General features: G+C 38.5%; 1 protein-coding gene across 1 annotated transcript in view; it reads left to right on the top strand.

Moving 5' to 3' along the window:
- LOC139466746 (26S proteasome non-ATPase regulatory subunit 2-like) overlaps nt 1–18,965 on the top strand; it is a 30,839-nt gene extending 11,874 nt beyond the window's left edge. Inside the window, exons 13-22 of the mRNA XM_071248409.1 lie at nt 2,528–2,690; nt 3,223–3,324; nt 4,487–4,557; nt 6,131–6,227; nt 8,068–8,150; nt 8,656–8,824; nt 9,835–10,056; nt 17,000–17,118; nt 17,469–17,583; nt 18,463–18,965. Of these exons, the coding sequence (XP_071104510.1) occupies nt 2,528–2,690; nt 3,223–3,324; nt 4,487–4,557; nt 6,131–6,227; nt 8,068–8,150; nt 8,656–8,824; nt 9,835–10,056; nt 17,000–17,118; nt 17,469–17,583; nt 18,463–18,530 (1,209 nt within the window). The 3' untranslated portion in view covers nt 18,531–18,965. The remainder of the gene's footprint in view (nt 1–2,527; nt 2,691–3,222; nt 3,325–4,486; nt 4,558–6,130; nt 6,228–8,067; nt 8,151–8,655; nt 8,825–9,834; nt 10,057–16,999; nt 17,119–17,468; nt 17,584–18,462) is intronic.
- Nucleotides 18,966–19,178: the final 213 nt, after the last annotated feature.

Here is a 19,178-nt window from a genome sequence, read left to right as displayed (position 1 = left end):
AGGGGTGTTCGGGTAGCCTAGTGGTTAAAGCGTTTGCTCGTCACGCCGAAGACCCGGGTTCGATTCCCGACATGGATACAATTTTTGAAGCCCATTTCTGGTGTTCCCCGCTGTGATATTGCTGGAATATTGCTACAAGCAGCATAAAATCAAACTCAATCACTCTTCTCTTATGACTTCCTTTGACCAAGATGATAATTAAGACATTATTTTCTTGTCTGACTTAGTTAAACATAATAAATCAGATTATCCTGTCATCATCATTGTGAATGCACAACTTGAGAAGAAAGGTTTCATTTCTGTCGTAAACATTTATGTTAAGATCTTGAAATTATAGATATATTACAACTAATGAGGTATTAATCTGTTTAAGACACTTTTCTTTGTATTTATAACCATGATAACATGTATTAGTATGACTTTGACTTTATCTACTTGAAATAAATCACCAGTTTTGGTCCTGATCCTGTTAAAGTGACTGATAGTTGTTACTAGTGAATTGAGACAAACTCAAATTGTTGGAACACGATGACCTGTTGATCAGCTGACAATGTACCTGCCCATATGTGTTGTCATGGTTACAGTAATGTTTCTGTGTTGTCAAATTGGGCAAAGATTAGAATGTTGACATTCCACCTGCACTGTTTGTATAAACCTTGCAAACTAAGTTCAGCATACATGTATGGTTTATATTAAACCTAATTGCCATGTTGCCTTTTCCTTGCCTGGGGGGCACGGGTGGCCCAGTCATCTAAGGCGCTGTGATTCGCTGTGCAGAGTTGCGTCCCTTGGACACGCCAGAAACCTATGATTGTGGGTTCGAATCCTGGTTCGCCTCAATTATGTTTCTAGGTTTGTCAGCACCATACCCATTCCCGAAGTGTTAAACGTCTTGAGACCTGCATCACTTCGGGCTTCCTCCCACATTAAGCTGACACGCCACGATATAACTGGAATAACTTAAAAACAGTGTAAAACCCAACTCACTCACTTGCCTATAACCTACAATATTAAATCTTTTAGTTTAGTTTGAATTTTTCTGTTCGACTTTTCAAAGGTAGCATGTCAAATCTGACTTTCAGTTTCTGTGTTAGGGAACTTTTTTTTAATACACAGTTAGACTGACTTTAAAATGGTTCACATTGTTTGTTTGCTCACAAACCGTGTGCTTTTAAAGGTAAGTTTCACACAAACCAAAAACATGGTAACATCTCATACAAAATGTGTTATTGATACAGGTAATAAGGCTAGAATATCTGCAGATTCCGTGGCACACTTCAGTTTTGACATCTGAAGATATATTTACCTGCAGACATAATATCATCTTTATAAGATATAGTTGCCCAAAATGTGTTGTCATGGTTACAGTAATGTTTCTGTGTTGTCAAATTGGGCATAGATTAAAATGTTGACATTCCACTTGCACTGTTTGTCTAATCCCTGCAAACTAAGTTCAGCATACATGTATGCTTTGTATTATATTAAATTACCCTATTGCCTTTACCTTACCTATGGCCTACAAAATAATATCTTTTAGTTATGTTTGTGTTTTCCGAGGTAACTTTTCATGGGTAGCATGTCAGATGTGACTTAAAGTTTGTATTTCTGTTTTCTGGAACTGTTTATTAATGTATCAGACTGATTTTAGATGGTTGTTCACTGTTGCATTGCTCATGAACTGTGTGCTGTTAAAGATAAGTTTCCCACACTCCAAAAACATTCTTGACCATCTGATACGAAATGTGTTATGTTAATGACACGGGTGATAAGGCCGGAACATCTGCAGATTCCATGGCATGTTCGAGCTATTGACCTCTGAAGATATATTTACCTGCAGACATGATGTCATATTTATGAAATACAGATGCCCAGAATGTGTTGTCATGGTTACAGTAATGTTTCTGTGTTGTCAAATTGGGCAAAGATTAAAATGTTGACATTCCACTTGCACTGTTTGTATAAACTCTGCAAACTAAGTTCAGCAAACATATGTATATATGTACTACTCAAAAGGACTTAAATAATCCCAACTTTTTTATATTACTATGGTTTGCCTGTCATGAGATTAAGTGAAGCTATGTGAAAGAATTGGGTGTTCTTCAGCTTGTTTTGAGTAGTTTATATATGTACTTGCCAAAGCTTTTCTAAAACATTTATGGTTGTAATCAGTGATACTTGTGCTTCTCCCTTACAACATCCTCTGACCAAGATGGTAATGAGAATATTTAGTTCAACAGAATTGAGAGAAACTTGTTTATGTAGGGTGACCTGTTGATCAGCTGACGACGTAGTTGCCCATATGTGTTGTCATGGTTACAGTAATGTTTCTGTGTTGTCTAATTGGGCAAAGATTAAAATGTTGACATTCCACTTGCACTGTTTGTATAAACCTTGCAAACTAAGTTCATCAAACAATGTATTTGTCTGTAAATGCGTAAGGACGCCAAGTTCTGCATCTTTTACGCCTGATCATGTGTGAAATGGAAGTATGTATTATGTTATAAATGTGAAAATATGTTGTTTGCAGGTGATAGGTATGGCTGCCTTGGCTTGTGGCATGATATCAGTTGGAAGTTGCAATGGTGATGTGACGTCTACAGTTCTTCAGACAATGATGGAGAGGTCAGAAGCAGACCTGAAAGACACATACTCGAGATACCTAGCTCTTGGGCTTGCATTAACTTATTTAGGTAAGAAGTCAGTTGAAATCATATTGAGAAAATTCAAGTTTGTTACTTTGTTGTTTAATGCCACTTTGTTGTTTATCGCCACACTCAGCAATATTCCAGCCATATGACACGATCTGTAAATAATTGAGTCTGGACTAGGCAATCCAGTGATTGAAATCATGAGGATCGATCTATACAGCTGGGATACGATGACACGCATCAACCAAGTCAGCGAGTCATATGCAAGCAATTTAGGGAAGAGAGATTAAGGTTACTTCTGTGTTAGTTAAAGTTTCACAATATTAGGACTACCCGTAAAATGTCTGAAATTCTACTAGCCCTTGGGATATTTTAAAATTATTTATTCCTTACTAAAGCTAGTAGGCTAGTACGAATTTGCATCCCTGCCTACAATAACTTATGTGCAACAAATCCCTTGAAGATTGCATTTGCCTTTTATTTCACTGAAAATTTGTGCTTTTCAATACATACTTTGGTTGTGTTATAAAAAGTTTTCAACTGAATGTTTAATGTCCCCTGTTTGTACGTGAAGGTAAACAAGACGCTGTGGATGCCACACTTGTAGCTCTGGAGGTTGTAGGGGAGCCACTCAAGTCAATGGCCACCATGCTGGTTGATGTCTGTGCATATGCAGGTATGTACAGAGGATGATGATGAAGATGATGATGATGAAGATGATGATGATGATGTTATGAAATATGATCACAAGGCCTATATTTTCAATGACACTGGTGAAACGAGGGTCATTATATTTTTTTGTTGTGTGTGTTCCAGTGTTAGACTTTTCAAAGGTAGCATGTCAGATGTGACATTAAATTGTATTTCTGTTTTGGGGAACTGTGTATTAATGTGTCAGTTAGACTGACTTTAAAATAGTTCTCATTGTCGGCTTGCTCATGAACCGTGTGCTGTTGAAACACACATGAGTTTCACACACTCCAAAAACATGGTTAACAATCTCATACAAAATGTGCAGATTCCATGGTAGATTTAGCTGCAGACATGATATCATCTTTATGTTTGCCCAGAATGTGTTGTCATGGTTACAGTAATGTTTCCGTGTTGTCAAATTGGGCAAAGATTAATATGTTGACATTCCACTTGCACTGTTTGTCTAAACTCTGCAAACTAAGTTCAGCAAACATATGTATGTGCTACTCAAAAGGAATTAAATAACCCCCAATTCTTTCAGTGTTTGTTACGAATTTGCAACTAAACCATGAAAATATACTTTCTTCCTTATTTCACATAAATAGCATGCCAATCTACAAAACTATAATCACAAGGCCTAACTTTTCATAGAGGGTCAGTATTTAGCCTTACACCATCTGCTATAAATGTGAGACCATCTTATTTTTTTACTTGAATGAAATCTGTTGAAAGTGTTGCATATGTCAAATCAAAACACTCTTATTGTATTATTGGAAGTTGCTGTAGTCAAGATGGAAACTAAGCGATACATTTATCAACTGAGTTTGTGAATCACACAGCTGTTTTGTTGTCACCCTCACAATATCATCAGGTATTGATGCCCCGTCCAGATGATCATAACAAATTACTAATTGTAATTTGGGAAAGTTGGCAGCTATGTAGTTGATAATCAGAACAACTCTTTTCTTTGCCAGACTAGCCATTTGCAATCTGGAAAAAAAGAGAACAAATTCCATTATATGATTGGTGTTTTGTGAGAAGTAGAGAACAAATGCCATGGGTAGACTATGTACACTATGAGGCAGTTTGTATGATCTGATACATCTTGGTGTTGTTTGTAAAGTATGTTTCTTCTTGACTTCCAGGCACTGGTAATGTTCTGAAGATTCAACACCTGTTACATATATGTTCGGAACATGACGATTCGAAAGATCAGGTATGGTAACAATGTTCATGATATTAAACTCTATATTTCCGGAAATCTCTCGAAGTATTAGGACATGGATTAGGGCATTTCTGTGAGTTGTATCGTCCCTGGACGCGTGACTCTGGCTGTTCATATGCAGTATTTTTCAGTCATATTACTGTTTTGATATTGACCAAAAATAGAGGCAAGCCAATGGGTCAGGTGGCCAGACTCTGTGACTTGATTCATTGTGACATGGTGCCCTGATGACGAGGATCAATGTTCACAATATCAATCATTGTTTGTCTGGTCAAGACTCAATTATTTGCAGAAGAGAAGAAGATCGCGGGTTCAGTCCCTGGCGCGTCATACCCAAAGACATTTAAAGATAGTCCGTGTTGTTACCCTACCTGGGGCTCAGCATTAAGGGGCTAAAACAAGGACTGGTTGGCTCAGTCAATATACTGAGTGGGTATTCATGTTAGGCTAAATAGTCTTGGTTCTCGGGCACCGCCCACACAATCATAAAGTCTGCCGCACACTTTGTTTTTTATTTCCATTTTCAAAACAAATAAATCCTAATACTTAAAAAATGCAATCTAATATAGCACGTGTGATGTTCATGGCAGCAATATGTACTGAGGCCCTTTCCCAGGTTGATAGTACACAACTGTTTATTTGGTTATGTACGAGTTTGAACAAGCAAACAAAACCACCGACTGCGCGCACTATATTTTCAAAAGTCATTGCCTGAGAACCAAGTGTTTTATTTTTTTAAGCCTTACACTGTAGCAAGGTATCTCCCATCTTCCCGAGGCAAGGGAGTTAACTTACTACAAAGTCCAATTTCCACCCTTGCCAAACTTGTCTGGAATTTTGTGGCTCAATCGTAGCGCCATTACGGCTATTATGAGTTATGTCCCTTCAATGTCCCTCCTATTGACCAATTATATGACATATTACTTGTATTTGCGACCCGTGAAGATCCGGGTTAGAATAGGTCTTCAGCAACCCATGTTTGTCATAAGGGGCGATTATGCTTGTCAGGTTTGTTGACTTGGTTGATGCATGTCATCGTGTCCCAAATATGTGGATCGATGCTCATGATGTCAATCACTGGATTGTTTGGTCCAGACTCAATTATTTACATTCCACTGTAATAATGCTGAGTGCGGTGTTAAACAACGAACAAACTTGTATTTGCTTCAAACAAAATGAGGATGCTCAGTCAAGACTCTCTGATCGATAATCAACATCTATAGTGTAATAGAACAAGTCTTACCTCACAAAAAACATCAAATTACTTGAGCACCTTGATCATAAACATGAAAAGATTTGAACAATTTCTGTCAACGCTTTGTCATGCTTTGCAAATCCTGCAAGCGACTGAAATTTACATGGCAGATTTTGATAAGACTATGAATAGACTTGATAGTCCAGCCAATGTGTTACTCCATAATTCCGGCCTAGTTCGGCAAGGGTGGAAACTAGACTTTTATGGTCGGTTAACTCCCTTGCCTTGGGAAGGTGGGTATCTTCATTTCACCTCACCACCTCACCTCCAGAAAACAGAAAACTGTACTTACAGTGGTATCTATTCCAGGATAACAATGAGAAGAAGGAAGACAAAAACAAGAAGAAGGATGATAAGAAGGAGAAGGAGAAGGAACCAGCAGGGCCAGACCTGTCAATACAACAAGGTAGTTGGACGTTCATCTCACATTGGCATCATGCTACAGCCTTGTGGAACAATTGTATATGACAAGAAAAATTCAGGAACTCTTGTTCTGTACATGTTACTTTTGTTACCACAATACTCAACTTTACGACGAATATGTTTCGTAAATTTACCTCTGTGAATAGTTGCTTTTGTTGCCACAATACTCAACTTTACGACGATTATGTTTCGTAAATTTACCTCTGTGAATGGTTGCTTTTGTTGCCACAATACTCAACTTTACGACGATTATGTTTCGTAAATTTACCTCTGTGAATGGTTGCTTTTGTTGCCACAATACTCAACTTTACGACGATTATGTTTCGTAAATTTACCTCTGTGAATGGTTGCTTTTGTTGCCACAATACTCAACTTTACGACGATTATGTTTCGTAAATTTACCTCTGTGAATGGTTGCTTTTGTTGCCACAATACTCAACTTTACGACGATTATGTTTCGTAAATTTACCTCTGTGAATGGTTGCTTTTGTTGCCACAATACTCAACTTTACGACGATTATGTTTCGTAAATTTACCTCTGTGAATGGTTGCTTTTGTTGCCACAATACTCAACTTTACGACGATTATGTTTCGTAAATTTACCTCTGTGAATGGTTGCTTTTGTTGCCACTATACTCAACTTTACGACGATTATGTTTCGTAAATTTACCTCTGTGAATGGTTGCTTTTGTTGCCACAATACTCAACTTTACGACGAATATGTTTCGTAAATTTACCTCTGTGAATAGTTGCTTTTGTTGCCACAATACTCAACTTTACGACGAATATGTTTCGTAAATTTACCTCTGTGAATAGTTGCTTTTGTTGCCACAATACTCAACTTTACGACGAATATGTTTCGTAAATTTACCTCTGTGAATAGTTGCTTTTGTTGCCACAATACTCAACTTTACGACGAATATGTTTCGTAAATTTACCTCTGTGAATAGTTGCTTTTGTTGCCACAATACTCAACTTTACAACGAATATGTTTCGTAAATTTACCTCTGTGAATAGTTGCTTTTGTTGCCACAATACTCAACTTTACGACGAATATGTTTCGTAAATTTACCTCTGTGAATAGTTGCTTTTGTTACCACAATACTCAACTTTACGACGAATATGTTTCGTAAATTTACCTCTGTGAATAGTTGCTTTTGTTGCCACAATACTCAACTTTACGACGAATATGTTTCGTAAATTTACCTCTGTGAATAGTTGCTTTTGTTACCACAATACTCAACTTTACGACGAATATGTTTCGTAAATTTACCTCTGTGAATAGTTGCTTTTGTTGCCACAATACTCAACTTTACGACGAATATGTTTCGTAAATTTACCTCTGTGAATAGTTGCTTTTGTTGCCACAATACTCAACTTTACGACGAATATGTTTCGTAAATTTACCTCTGTGAATAGTTGCTTTTGTTGCCACAATACTCAACTTTACGACGAATATGTTTCGTAAATTTACCTCTGTGAATGGTTGTTTTTGTTGCCACAGACATTTTACATACTTTCAATGGCTGATGCACAAGGATGATTTGTCGTTTTGAAGCACAGGATATTCTTGCCCATATGTGTTGTCATGGTTACAGTAATGTTTCTGTGTTGTCAAATTGGGCATAAATTGAAATGTTGACAATCCACTTGCACTGTTATTTTTACCGACTTTGCAAACTAAGTTCAGCAAACATACATATTATTTGAAATTAAACAGAAGAAACTTTCGAAAAATAAAAGGCATTGTCCTTTAACAGAAACTTAGGTCTTTTATTTTCAATTTCTCGTCAGTAATACAAGTCTTCTTTGTTTACTTTCAGGCATAGCAGTTTTAGGTATTGCTCTCATATCTATGGGTGAAGAAATAGGAGCAGAAATGTCATTCCGTACATTTGGGCATTTGGTGAGTATTGCAAGATTTTTTTTATTTGGAGATTGATCATTTTTACTGTTTCATATTTGTGGTTGAAATCGTGCTGAGATTTTGAGATTCTCATCCGAGTGTCTTTTTATATCAAATATATCAACAGTCATTGATAAATGTTGTATCGACTAGTTCATCCAACATAATACCTCCAACCTTTTCAGTTTGTAAAGAGTACAACAGTATCTTGAGCCTGAAAATAACAGCTAAGCAGCTTCAGTGGCAGAGGGATTAGTGATGTTATTAGATTGTGATGTCATGGTAACCAGTGACATAATGGTCTGCAAAGCATGTAATGCAATTTCAAAGCAGCGAGTGATAGCATGATCTCACTCAAGTGGTAGCTCCCGTGGAAGCCAGTTTTGGGTGATGAATAAGTCATTGTAAATGTTTTGAGTGATAAATAAGTCATTGTAAATGTTTTGAGAATTTTAGGTTAATTATGATACTAGGGGACGTTCCGTGAAACATCTGATTGTTGCAGTTGCGGTACGGAGAGATGTCAATCAAGAGGGCTGTGCCATTGGCGCTTTCCTTGATCTCTGTGTCCAACCCCAAGCTCCAGATCCTGGACACACTCAGCAAGTTCTCTCACGACAATGACCCTGAAGTAGCTCACAACTCCATCCTTGCCATGGGAATCACAGGAGCAGGTCAGAACATATAGCTGCTTCATCTTTGTGTTGTCATTCTCCGGTAGGGTAGCCTAGTGGTTAAAAGTGTTTGCTCGTCACTCCCAATACCCATAGTACAATGTGTGAATCCATTTGTGTCCCCACTGTGATATTTATGGAATATTGCTAAAAACAGCGTTAAACCATACTCACTCATTCTCTGGGGAATGTGATTTAAGGTGCCTGAAATCATTGTGCATGTGGGTTTGAAATCAGATTTGGTTTTGAATCTTGATTATGATCCTCTGTGTCTCTGCACCATAAGAGTTCTGACAGGCTTTAACAAGGTGGTATCCATGTGTCAGAAGAATGAGAGAACAGGGTTTTACATGACGTGTAATTCCTTCGTATTTGACAGTTATTTCCTGGAATATTCGCATAAGTTTTTCACATAACTGACAGTCACAGTGTATTTGACAGCAAACAGCATGGCCAGGAATATCATGACTCTCAAATTTAGAAAATGACACCCCACCACCACCCCAAAAATAGGTGATGAATCATGGACAGGAACCCATTCTTGGGTCCACTTGCTCAATCATTGCATAGTGGGGGCGTGGGTGGCCCAGTCGTCTAAGGTGCCGTGATTCGCTGTGCAGAGTTGCATCCCTTGGGCATGTCAGAAACCTATTATTGTGGGTTCGAATCCTGGTTCGCCTTGATTATGTTTCTAGGTTTGTCAGCACCATACCTGTGCTCGTGGGTTTAACCGAAGTGGTAAACATCTGAGACCTGTATCACTTCGGGCTTTCCTCCAACATTAAGCTGACACGACGCTATATAACTGGAATACTGTTAAAAGCAGCGTTAAACCCAACTCACTCACTGTATAGTTATCCTCTCCATTATACAGTAACTTTAAAATAATTTGATTTACTAGCTCAGAGTAATCGTCTCTGTATCCCACATTTGTTATGTTTTTCCTTGAATATTCAAGTTTATACCATGATGCTTTAATTCACTAGTCATCATCACTTCTATGGTTGCAGGAACAAACAATGCTCGTCTAGCAGCCATGTTGCGCCAGCTTGCAGTGTACCATGCTAAAGATCCCAACAACTTCTTCATGGTGCGCTTGGCACAAGGCTTGACTCACCTTGGTAAAGGCACACTCACACTCTGCCCCTACCACAGCGACAGGGCCCTCATGAGTCCAGTAGCTGTGGCTGGTTTGCTGGCCGTCTTGGTCTCAGCTTTAGATGTCAAAACAAGTGAGTTCCTTTTTCACTTCCTTGGAAAACATTGGTCCTTTATGATCCGGGAGGGGCGGAGCCTAGTAGTTAAAGCGTTAGCTCGTCACGCCGAAGACCCGGCTTCGATTCCCAACATGAGTACAATGTGTGAAGCCCGTTTCTGGTGTCCCCCGCCGTGATATTGCTGGAATATTGCTAAAAGCGGCATAAAACCATACACACTCACTCACTATGATCCCGGATGATTCATCAGTCATTTTCTCATGAATAGAGATATAGTTGTGATGGATGTTGGACTTGCGATGGCTGATGATGTTAAACTTGCCCATATGTGTTATCATGGTTACGGTAATGTTTCTGTGTTGTCAAATTGGGCATAAATTGAAATGTTGACATTCCACTTGCACTGTTATTTTTCCTGACTTTGCAAACTAAGTTCAGCAAACATATACTTTATTTGAAAGAAAGGTTTTGATACATAGATCTACCTAATCAGTGCCTCTCTCCCTATAACCATCCCCCTAATATCTACTATCCATTACTGAGTTATCAGAATGGTTGAGTCCCATTTTGCCAACTTCCCAATGTCTCTAGACCACTGGAGATCACACTTCATCTAAACTATTCAACATTTGTTGAGGACCACACCTTTGACTAAAGATGACTGTTGTGGTCTTTAGCAAATGTTGAGTAGTACAATTCTGACCATGGTCATTCACCTATTGATGCAGGCACATTGGGAAACAAACATTGGGGTTATTTTCTCATTAGGGGCGTCCGTTGCCAAGTGGATAGAGCGCCTGCCCCGCAGAGCGTAAGGTGGGTTTGATCCCCCTCCATGTCATACTAAAAGATTTTAAAGGATGGTACTTGTTCTTACCCTGCCTGGGGGCACAGGTGGCCCCGTCGTCTAAGGCGCCGCGATTCCCTGTGCAGAGTTGCGTCCCTTGGGAACGCCAGAAACCTATGATTGTGGGTTCGAATCCCGGTTTGCCCCGATTATGTTAGTAGGTTTGTCAGCACCATACCCGTGCTCATGGGTTTCACCGAAGTGGAAACGTCTGAGACCTGCATCACTTCGGGCTTTCCTCCCACATTCTGCTGACACGCCGTGATATAACTGCAATACTGTTAAAAGCGGCGTTAAACCAAACTCACTCACTCACTCACTCTCACCTGCCTGGCGCTCCTCATTAAGGGGTTAAAACTGTCTGGCTCGGAGTCTGTATACTGTGTCTGAGTAGGGTATACATGTTGAACTGCGGAATTTTATCTCAGTGGGCTAGCACAATTAAATCAGCATTAGTCTGGACAGGCACACATTCACGCACGTACTTACGTACATTCAAACATAAATATATGAGTGCAATAATCTTAGACGTGATCTTGAACCTCACCTCACCTCATTAGGGCTACTCAAACTGTTCATATGTAAAATAAGAATCAATGGACCATAACTTGATGTGAGAGTGGCCTTTTGGGATGGAGGCAAAATGAGAACATACCACCAGAATTTGGGCACCCTCTCTCTCTTCGTTTAGTTAAACACTGTTGGAATAACATTGAATGAGGCATGAAATATATGTTATCAATATTATGTTTTGCCTAGAACATCGAGAGGGAAAACATTTGTTATTTAGCTATCAAAATGGACTTTGCAATTTTTGTAAAGTTTGTACAAGCAGAATATCCTAACAAATGGATCCTTCAAAATTAAATCCAAGACAACAAAAAAGTTTTTCATCATCAGATTGGGAATTCCTTTGTGGTAATATCTTACAACCAGTCAACACCAAAATAACAAAATAAATCAGGCAATATTGTAGCCAACAGTCTTCCTCATAAGGTAATTTGATAATTGAACAAATTATGCTTTGCATTTCTTAACATTGTATTTGATGCTTAGGCTTATGACAATCTATACAATTGAAGACAATAGACTTGCCCATATGTGTTGTCATGGTTACAGTAATGTTTCTGTGTTGTCAATTTGGGCATAAATTGAAATGTTGACATTCCACTTGCACTGTGGTTGTATGCACTTTGCAAACTAAGTTCAGCAAACATACATTGAAAATTGAACTAAATAAAATTATATCAGGTTTATAATATTTGTGAAATTAGTGTCCCACTTCTAATAACTGCTCAGTGTTATCTTGGTTTAAGTTGTGTGCACTCCTTATGACTTGGTTAAACCCCTCAGCTATTAGTTATCATAACACCATATCTTGTCTGTTGCCCGACATGTGTGAAGCCCATTCTGGTGGCCCCTGCCATGATATTGCTGGAATGTTGCTAAAAGCGGCGTAAATTTATACTCGCTCACTCACTCACTCTTGTCTGTTGCCTTAAAAGAAATGATTGTGTCTGTTTTGTTGGTAGATGATGCTAGTAGCTGTCATGTGTTTGTGTATAGGAACAAAATAACTATTGGAGCTAGCCATTTGATTATAATCTATTGTTCTTGAAATATTCTTGCCCATATGTGTTGTCATGGTTACAGTAATGTTTCTGTGTTGTCAATTTGGGCATAAATTGAAATGTTGACATTCCACTTGCACTGTGGTTGTATGGACTTTGCAAACTAAGTTCAGCAAACATACATTGAAAATTGAAATAAATATTATCAAACCATTTTGATAATATTATTTGTGAAATTAGTGTCCCTCTTCTAATCACTGCTCAATGTTACCTTGGTTTAAGTTGTGTACGCTCCTTATGACTTGGTTAAACCCCTCAAGGATTAGTAATGTGAAATAAGGCATCAAGTAATTGTAACACCATGATCTTGTCTGTTGCCTTAAAAGAAACAATTGACATGTATATTGGAAGATGGAGCTAACCATGCTAACACCTACCATGTGTTTGTGTATAGGAACAAAGTAACTGTTGGAGCTAGCCATTTGAGGATAATCTATTGTTCTTGAAATATTCTTGCCCATATGTGTTGTCATGGTTACAGTAATGTTTCTGTGTTGTCAATTTGGGCATAAATTGAAATGTTGACATTCCACTTGCACTGTGGTTGTATGGACTTTGCAAACTAAGTTCAACAAACATTTTGTTACATGAAGTTAATTTAAGAATATTCTGAATACCAAAGTATCCTTTTCTCCTTAGCTTGTGGGGGGCATGGGTGGCATGGGTGGCCAAGTCGTCTAAGGTGTCGCGATTTGCTGTGCAGAGTTGCGTCCCAGAAACCTATGACTGTGGGTTCGAATCCCAGTTCGCCCTGATTATGTTTCTTGGTTTGTCAGCACCATACCCGTGCTCGTGGGTTTCACCGAAGTGGTAAACATCTGAGACATGCATCACTTCGGGCTCTCCTCCCACATTAAGCTGTCGTGCCGTGATATAACTGGAATACTGTTAAAAGCAGCTTTAAACTCAATTCACTCGCTCTCGTTAGCTTGTGTTTCCTACGAAAGAAAATGTTTACATACATACATACATACATACATACATACATACATACATACATACATACATACATTGTTAGATGCTATTTAAGGTTTATGGGTAAAACCACCAATTAAGTATGAATATGTCAATGTCCTCTTTGTAACTAGATACAGTGTCATGGATTGACTTAGGCAGAGATTCATAAAAATTGAAAACTGTGACTTATTATTCAGATCTAACTCATACTCATAAACATTTTGAATGTCAACAGTCTTTTCTATTTCCGGTTGCTTGTAAACAATTTCTGGCTGCTGCACATGCAAACACGCCGCCTTCTCCGGGAAACAAAAATTCCATAATATTTCCCTTGATATGGTACACACTACAGACGGACATAGACAGCAATATTGACAAAGCACCATGTGTTATCTCATTTTGTGTAAATATATTTTTTGCCAACAAACTGTAACAACATTTACAACAGTCTCTATTTCATGTCATTACTTTTAATAAATAAATTACGATCTGAACACTCATTGTCAAAGACCTAGATATTTGATAACTGCAGATTGTTGTCTCCTGCATGCCAACGAAATGAACTGCTGACGGTGGTAAACACACCTAAAGGATCTATAATTGTCTTTGCATATATTTCCTCCTAAAGTCAACAATAAACAGAAATGCATAAATATTAATGTAATTTCTCCTAAAGTAGACAATGAACAGAAATATAAATACTAATGTTATTTCTTTTCATACCAATGTAATATGTTTAAATATTCACATTGGAAACTGTTCACATTAATGTTCGAAAATGGATATCTAAGGATATGTCTATATTATCTAGTAACATTAATTGCAACATAATTTGAGTCACAAATACTGTAAGTCAAATACAGTTTCCACTGTGAGAAGACAAAATTTCGCTGAAACTTAGCAAAACCCCATCACACGCCATAAAATCTAATTGCTTTTGGACCAGGGGAGATTTTCTCTCATCGGTAAAAATTTCCAGGATAATCCCTGCAGTGTATCACATACCCTTTTCTGTGTGTCTAGTGGCTGTTCCTGGATACAATTAGCCCTTGGTAGTGATCAAGTCATGGCTATCGGACTGCCGACTGTTCCTCTCTAATTTGTCTAGTTTACAACTGTAAAGTTATGTGGGGGTGTTAGACATGAACAAGGATGATTAGTCATTTTGAAGCAGAGGATATGCTTGCCCATATGTGTTGTCATGGTTACAGTAATGTTTCTGTGTTGTCAATTTGGGCATAAATTGAAATGTTGACATTCCACTTGCACTGTGGTTGTATGGACTTTGCAAACTAAGTTCAACGAACACTCCCCCTTAACCAGTATAACAAGGAATGCATTGTTACAGTCAATTAGAGAGTGTACAACTTTTGCCCATTCCGGTGCATCTTAATGAGTCAAGGGAGTTAACTGACTGTAAAAGTCCTTTTTCCACACTCCATAGTTCCAGTCTAGTTCGGCAAGGGTGGAAACTGGACTGTCAAAGTTAGTTAATACCCTTGAGTCAATGACTCGGGAAGATGATTCCTGTGTATTGAGCGGGTTTCCCCAGGTACATGAAGTCTAAGGTGTGTTGTCATTGTTATGGAGATGTTTCTGTGTGGTCAAATTACGTTTTAACTTTGTGTTGACATCCACTTGCACTGTGGTTTGTGATTTCGTCAACAGTGTGATACAGGGTAATCAGATATCAAGATTGCTCTAATCATGGAAATGAGTGATGATATGATTGCCCATATGTGTTGTCATGGTGACAGTAATGTTTCTGTGTTGTCAATTTGGGCATAAATTGAAATGTTGACATTCCACTTGCACTGTAGTTGTATGGACTTTGCAAACTAAGTTCAGCAAACATACATTGAAAATTGAAATTAATAAAATGAAATCATTTTGATAATATTATTTGTGAAATTAGTGTCCCTCTTCTAATCACTGCTCAGGGTTACCTTGGTTAAAGTTGTGTACACTTCTTATGACTTGGTTAAACCCCTCAAGGATTAGTAATGTGAAATAAGGCATCAAGTAATTGTAACACCATGATCTTGTCTGTTGCCTTAAAAGAAACAATTGACATGTTTATTGGAAGATGGGGCTAACTGTGCTAACAGCTACCATGTGTTTGTGTATAGGAACAAAGTAACTGTTGGAGCTAGCCATTTGAGGATAATCTATTGTTCTTGAAATATGCTTGCCCATATGTGTTGTCATGGTTACAGTAATGTTTCTGTGTTGTCAATTTGGGCATAAATTGAAATGTTGACATTCCACTTGCACTGTGGTTGTATGGACTTTGCAAACTAAGTTCAACGAACATTCCCCCTTAACCAGTAAAACAAGGAATGCATTGTTACAGTCAATTAAAGAGTGTACAACTTTTGCCCATTCCGGTGCATCTTAATGAGTCAAGGGAGTTAACTGACTGTAAAAGTCCTTTTTCCACCCTTCCTGTGATGGGCTGGAATTTCCATGCTCAATCGGAGCACCACCAGTGGTTTTCAAGTTTCATCCCTTCTATGACTCTCCTATCAACCAATCAGATTCCACCTCTCATATCACTTGCATTTAAAACAGAATGGTGGCGCCCAGTCAAGACGATCTGATGAGTAATGAAAATCTATATTTTAATAATACGAGTCCTACTTCGCGAAGTGCATCAAATCATGTGAGCACCTTGATTAAAAATATAAAAAGATTGGCAAAATATCTGTCGACACTGAGTTGGCGGTACACATGCTTTGCAAATCCTGCAATCAACAGAAATCTGCATGGTAGTTTATGAACCGGATGTTGATTTCTTTACCCAATTTTGATTGAACTATGCATAGACTCATTAGTCCAGCCATAGTATGACTCCATAGTTCCAGCCTAGTTCGGCAAGGGTGGAAACTGGACTGTTAAAGTAAGTTAACACCCTTGACTCGGGAAGATGATTCCTGTGTATTGAGTGGGTTTCCCCAGGTACATGAAGTCTAAGGTGTGTTGTCATTGTTATGGAGATGTTTCTGTGTGGTCAAATTACGTTTTAACTTTGTGTTGACATTCACTTGCACTGTGGTTTGTGATTTAGTCAACAGTGTGATACAGGGTAATCAGATATCAAGATTGCTTTAATCATGGGAGTGATGATATGATTGCCCATATGTGTTGTCATGGTTACAGTAATGTTTCTGTGTTGTCAAATTGGGCATAAATTGAAATGTTGACATTCCACTTGCACTGATTGTATAAACATGATAAACTTTGCAAACTAAGTTCAGCCTACATATATAATTTAGGTAATTCCGCTGAATGTGTAACACCACAAATTGTTTGTTTCTTTTAAGGTGAATATTTTTTTCTGGTTTTACATTTTACTTTTGCTAGACATACTATGCGAATGCCACGAAATCTGCATGTGCAACATGTGCACGTCGCTGTATAATGCAGGGTTTTACACGATGCACAAATGTGCTTTCATTACTCACATTAAATCCTTTCCCCCCCCCCATAACTTTTCCCTCACCTATTGTTGTTTCTGTTGCAGTAATCCTGGGCAAGTCCCACTATGTCCTCTACCACCTTGTTGCTGCTATGCAGCCCAGGATGTTAGTCACATTTGATGAAGATCTGAGACCTCTTGCAGTGTCGGTCCGAGTTGGCCAGGTAAGGTTTTCTTCTGTTGTGTCAAAGTTCTACATCTGTAAAACTATTTCTTAGTGAGGGATTACTGTAATCATGGTTAATAAGTCCTTTTATTCAGTTGTAACAAGTCCATGATTTATGTTGCCAATTATTGTGAAATTTATAAGCTGATACTTACAAGATGCAAGTGAAAGCTATCTGTCATTTTGAATTGGCTGGTTGTAATCAGTGACAGAAATATGAACATGCTGAACATAATGGGAACTATGTGTGGAAAGACCTTGTGTCAGAGCTCCAGATGAAGTTACCCTAAGGCAGCAACAATATAAGACAGATAAATGTCTCACTTTCTCCTTGTCTTTTGTGTACAGGCTGTAGATGTTGTTGGACAAGCCGGTAAACCGAAGACAATCACTGGCTTCCAGACACACACCACACCCGTGTTGCTGGCATATGGAGAGAGGGCAGAGCTGGCCACAGATGAATGTATCCTTTATTACCAAATGACAGGAGTTCTTGAAATATTGTCTTGACTTTAGGGTTGGTCGGTTGATTTTTTTGCTGTGCAGCGTTGTGTACCTTTGCTACCAGGACCCTCTTGCACAAAGGCACCATAGCGCTACAGTTATTGTAAGCCTGTGTTTAATCATAGTAATTTCAATAGCCTTAATGCTATTGTTTGGTGCAAGGTACTTTTGGATGTACCGTTTGTTATTCCGCATTCCATATTTACCTCTATTATGGTCCCAGTCCAGGGTGCTGTTGTACAAAGGGATCTTAGTGCTAGGGTAATCTGACTCCCATACTTTAACATAGGCTTATGATCATCGTAGGGCCAAGATTGTCTTGTACAGCAGCACCCTGATCTGGTCCAGGGTACCTTAGCACTACGACTGTCATAAGTCTATGTTAAGGTATGGGAGTTACAATCACCTTGGCGCTAAGATCGCTTTGTACAACAGCTCCCAGTTCCACAAAGCAATCTTAATGCTATGACCTTTATGATAATAAAAACAACAAAACAAATAAGCCTATGTTAAAGTATGTACTCATCTTAGCACTAAGATCACTTTTTCAGCGTTAGAAATTGGCACTAGTTCTGTAGTCCTTATGAAACTGCCCAATAGTAAAGGTATCCTAAGGACGAGTAGAAATTGGCCCATTTTAAGGGTTTTGCTATATGTTATCATTGTAAGGACTAGTGGACAAAAACTGTTAGTTTCTAACCCTGTTTTTGAAATTGGGCCCAGTTTTTGAAATTGGGCCCTGTATCATTTGGGACTTTCCTATACTTTTAACTGACTAAAGAAGTGACTGATACACTGTCAAAAACAGCCTGGTCATTATTTCCTTAACCCATGTAAGATCTTCCCCTCACACCCATCATGGAAGGTTTTGTTGTCCTGAGGAAGAATCCCGACTATGATGAATGAGAAGACTTGACACCAATGTATGAGTGCTGTATCGTCCAGGAGAGCCCAACACGCTGTTCCTGACTGGTTATTTATAATGAAAATCTCTGGATTTCTAGAGTCATTGTTCTGTTGCTTTTGTGGACTTAGTTCAGTTTGAAAGCAACAGCTTGTTGACTGGTCTATACTACACACACAGTCTTAGGTGTGATCGTTGCAACTGGCCTCTTACTGCTTCTTACTTGGAAGGAATATCACCTACGACGAAGCCTTCATAGTGAACTGATGAGATTCCAGATCTAATTGTGATGGTGTCAAGCAAGGATGTCAAATGAAAATGTATGAATGACTATATACAAACTGGTCATGTTTGTTAATCTTTGTGAAACTTGGAACATTTCATTGTACATTGTTTGATATATGATCATGTCATCGCTTTATATATAAAATGCTATGTATAAAATATTGAAATCTTGACTTTTGTCTTGGGATTGATTTACACAGTCAATATTGCTCATCGACCTTCATAATAGGTATGGGCAGTCGGGTAGCCTAGTGGTTAAAGCGTTCGCTCGTCATGCCGAAGACCCGGGTTCGATTCCCGACATGGGTACAATGTGTGAAGCCCATTTATGGTGTTCCCTGCCGTGATATTGCTGGAATATTGCT

The sequence above is a fragment of the Haliotis cracherodii genome, unplaced genomic scaffold (genome assembly GCF_022045235.1).
Source record: "Haliotis cracherodii isolate W230 unplaced genomic scaffold, xgHalCrac1.p SCAF_19, whole genome shotgun sequence".
Classification (NCBI taxonomy): Eukaryota; Metazoa; Mollusca; class Gastropoda; order Lepetellida; family Haliotidae; genus Haliotis; species Haliotis cracherodii.
This window is presented reverse-complemented; position numbering and strand designations above follow the sequence as displayed.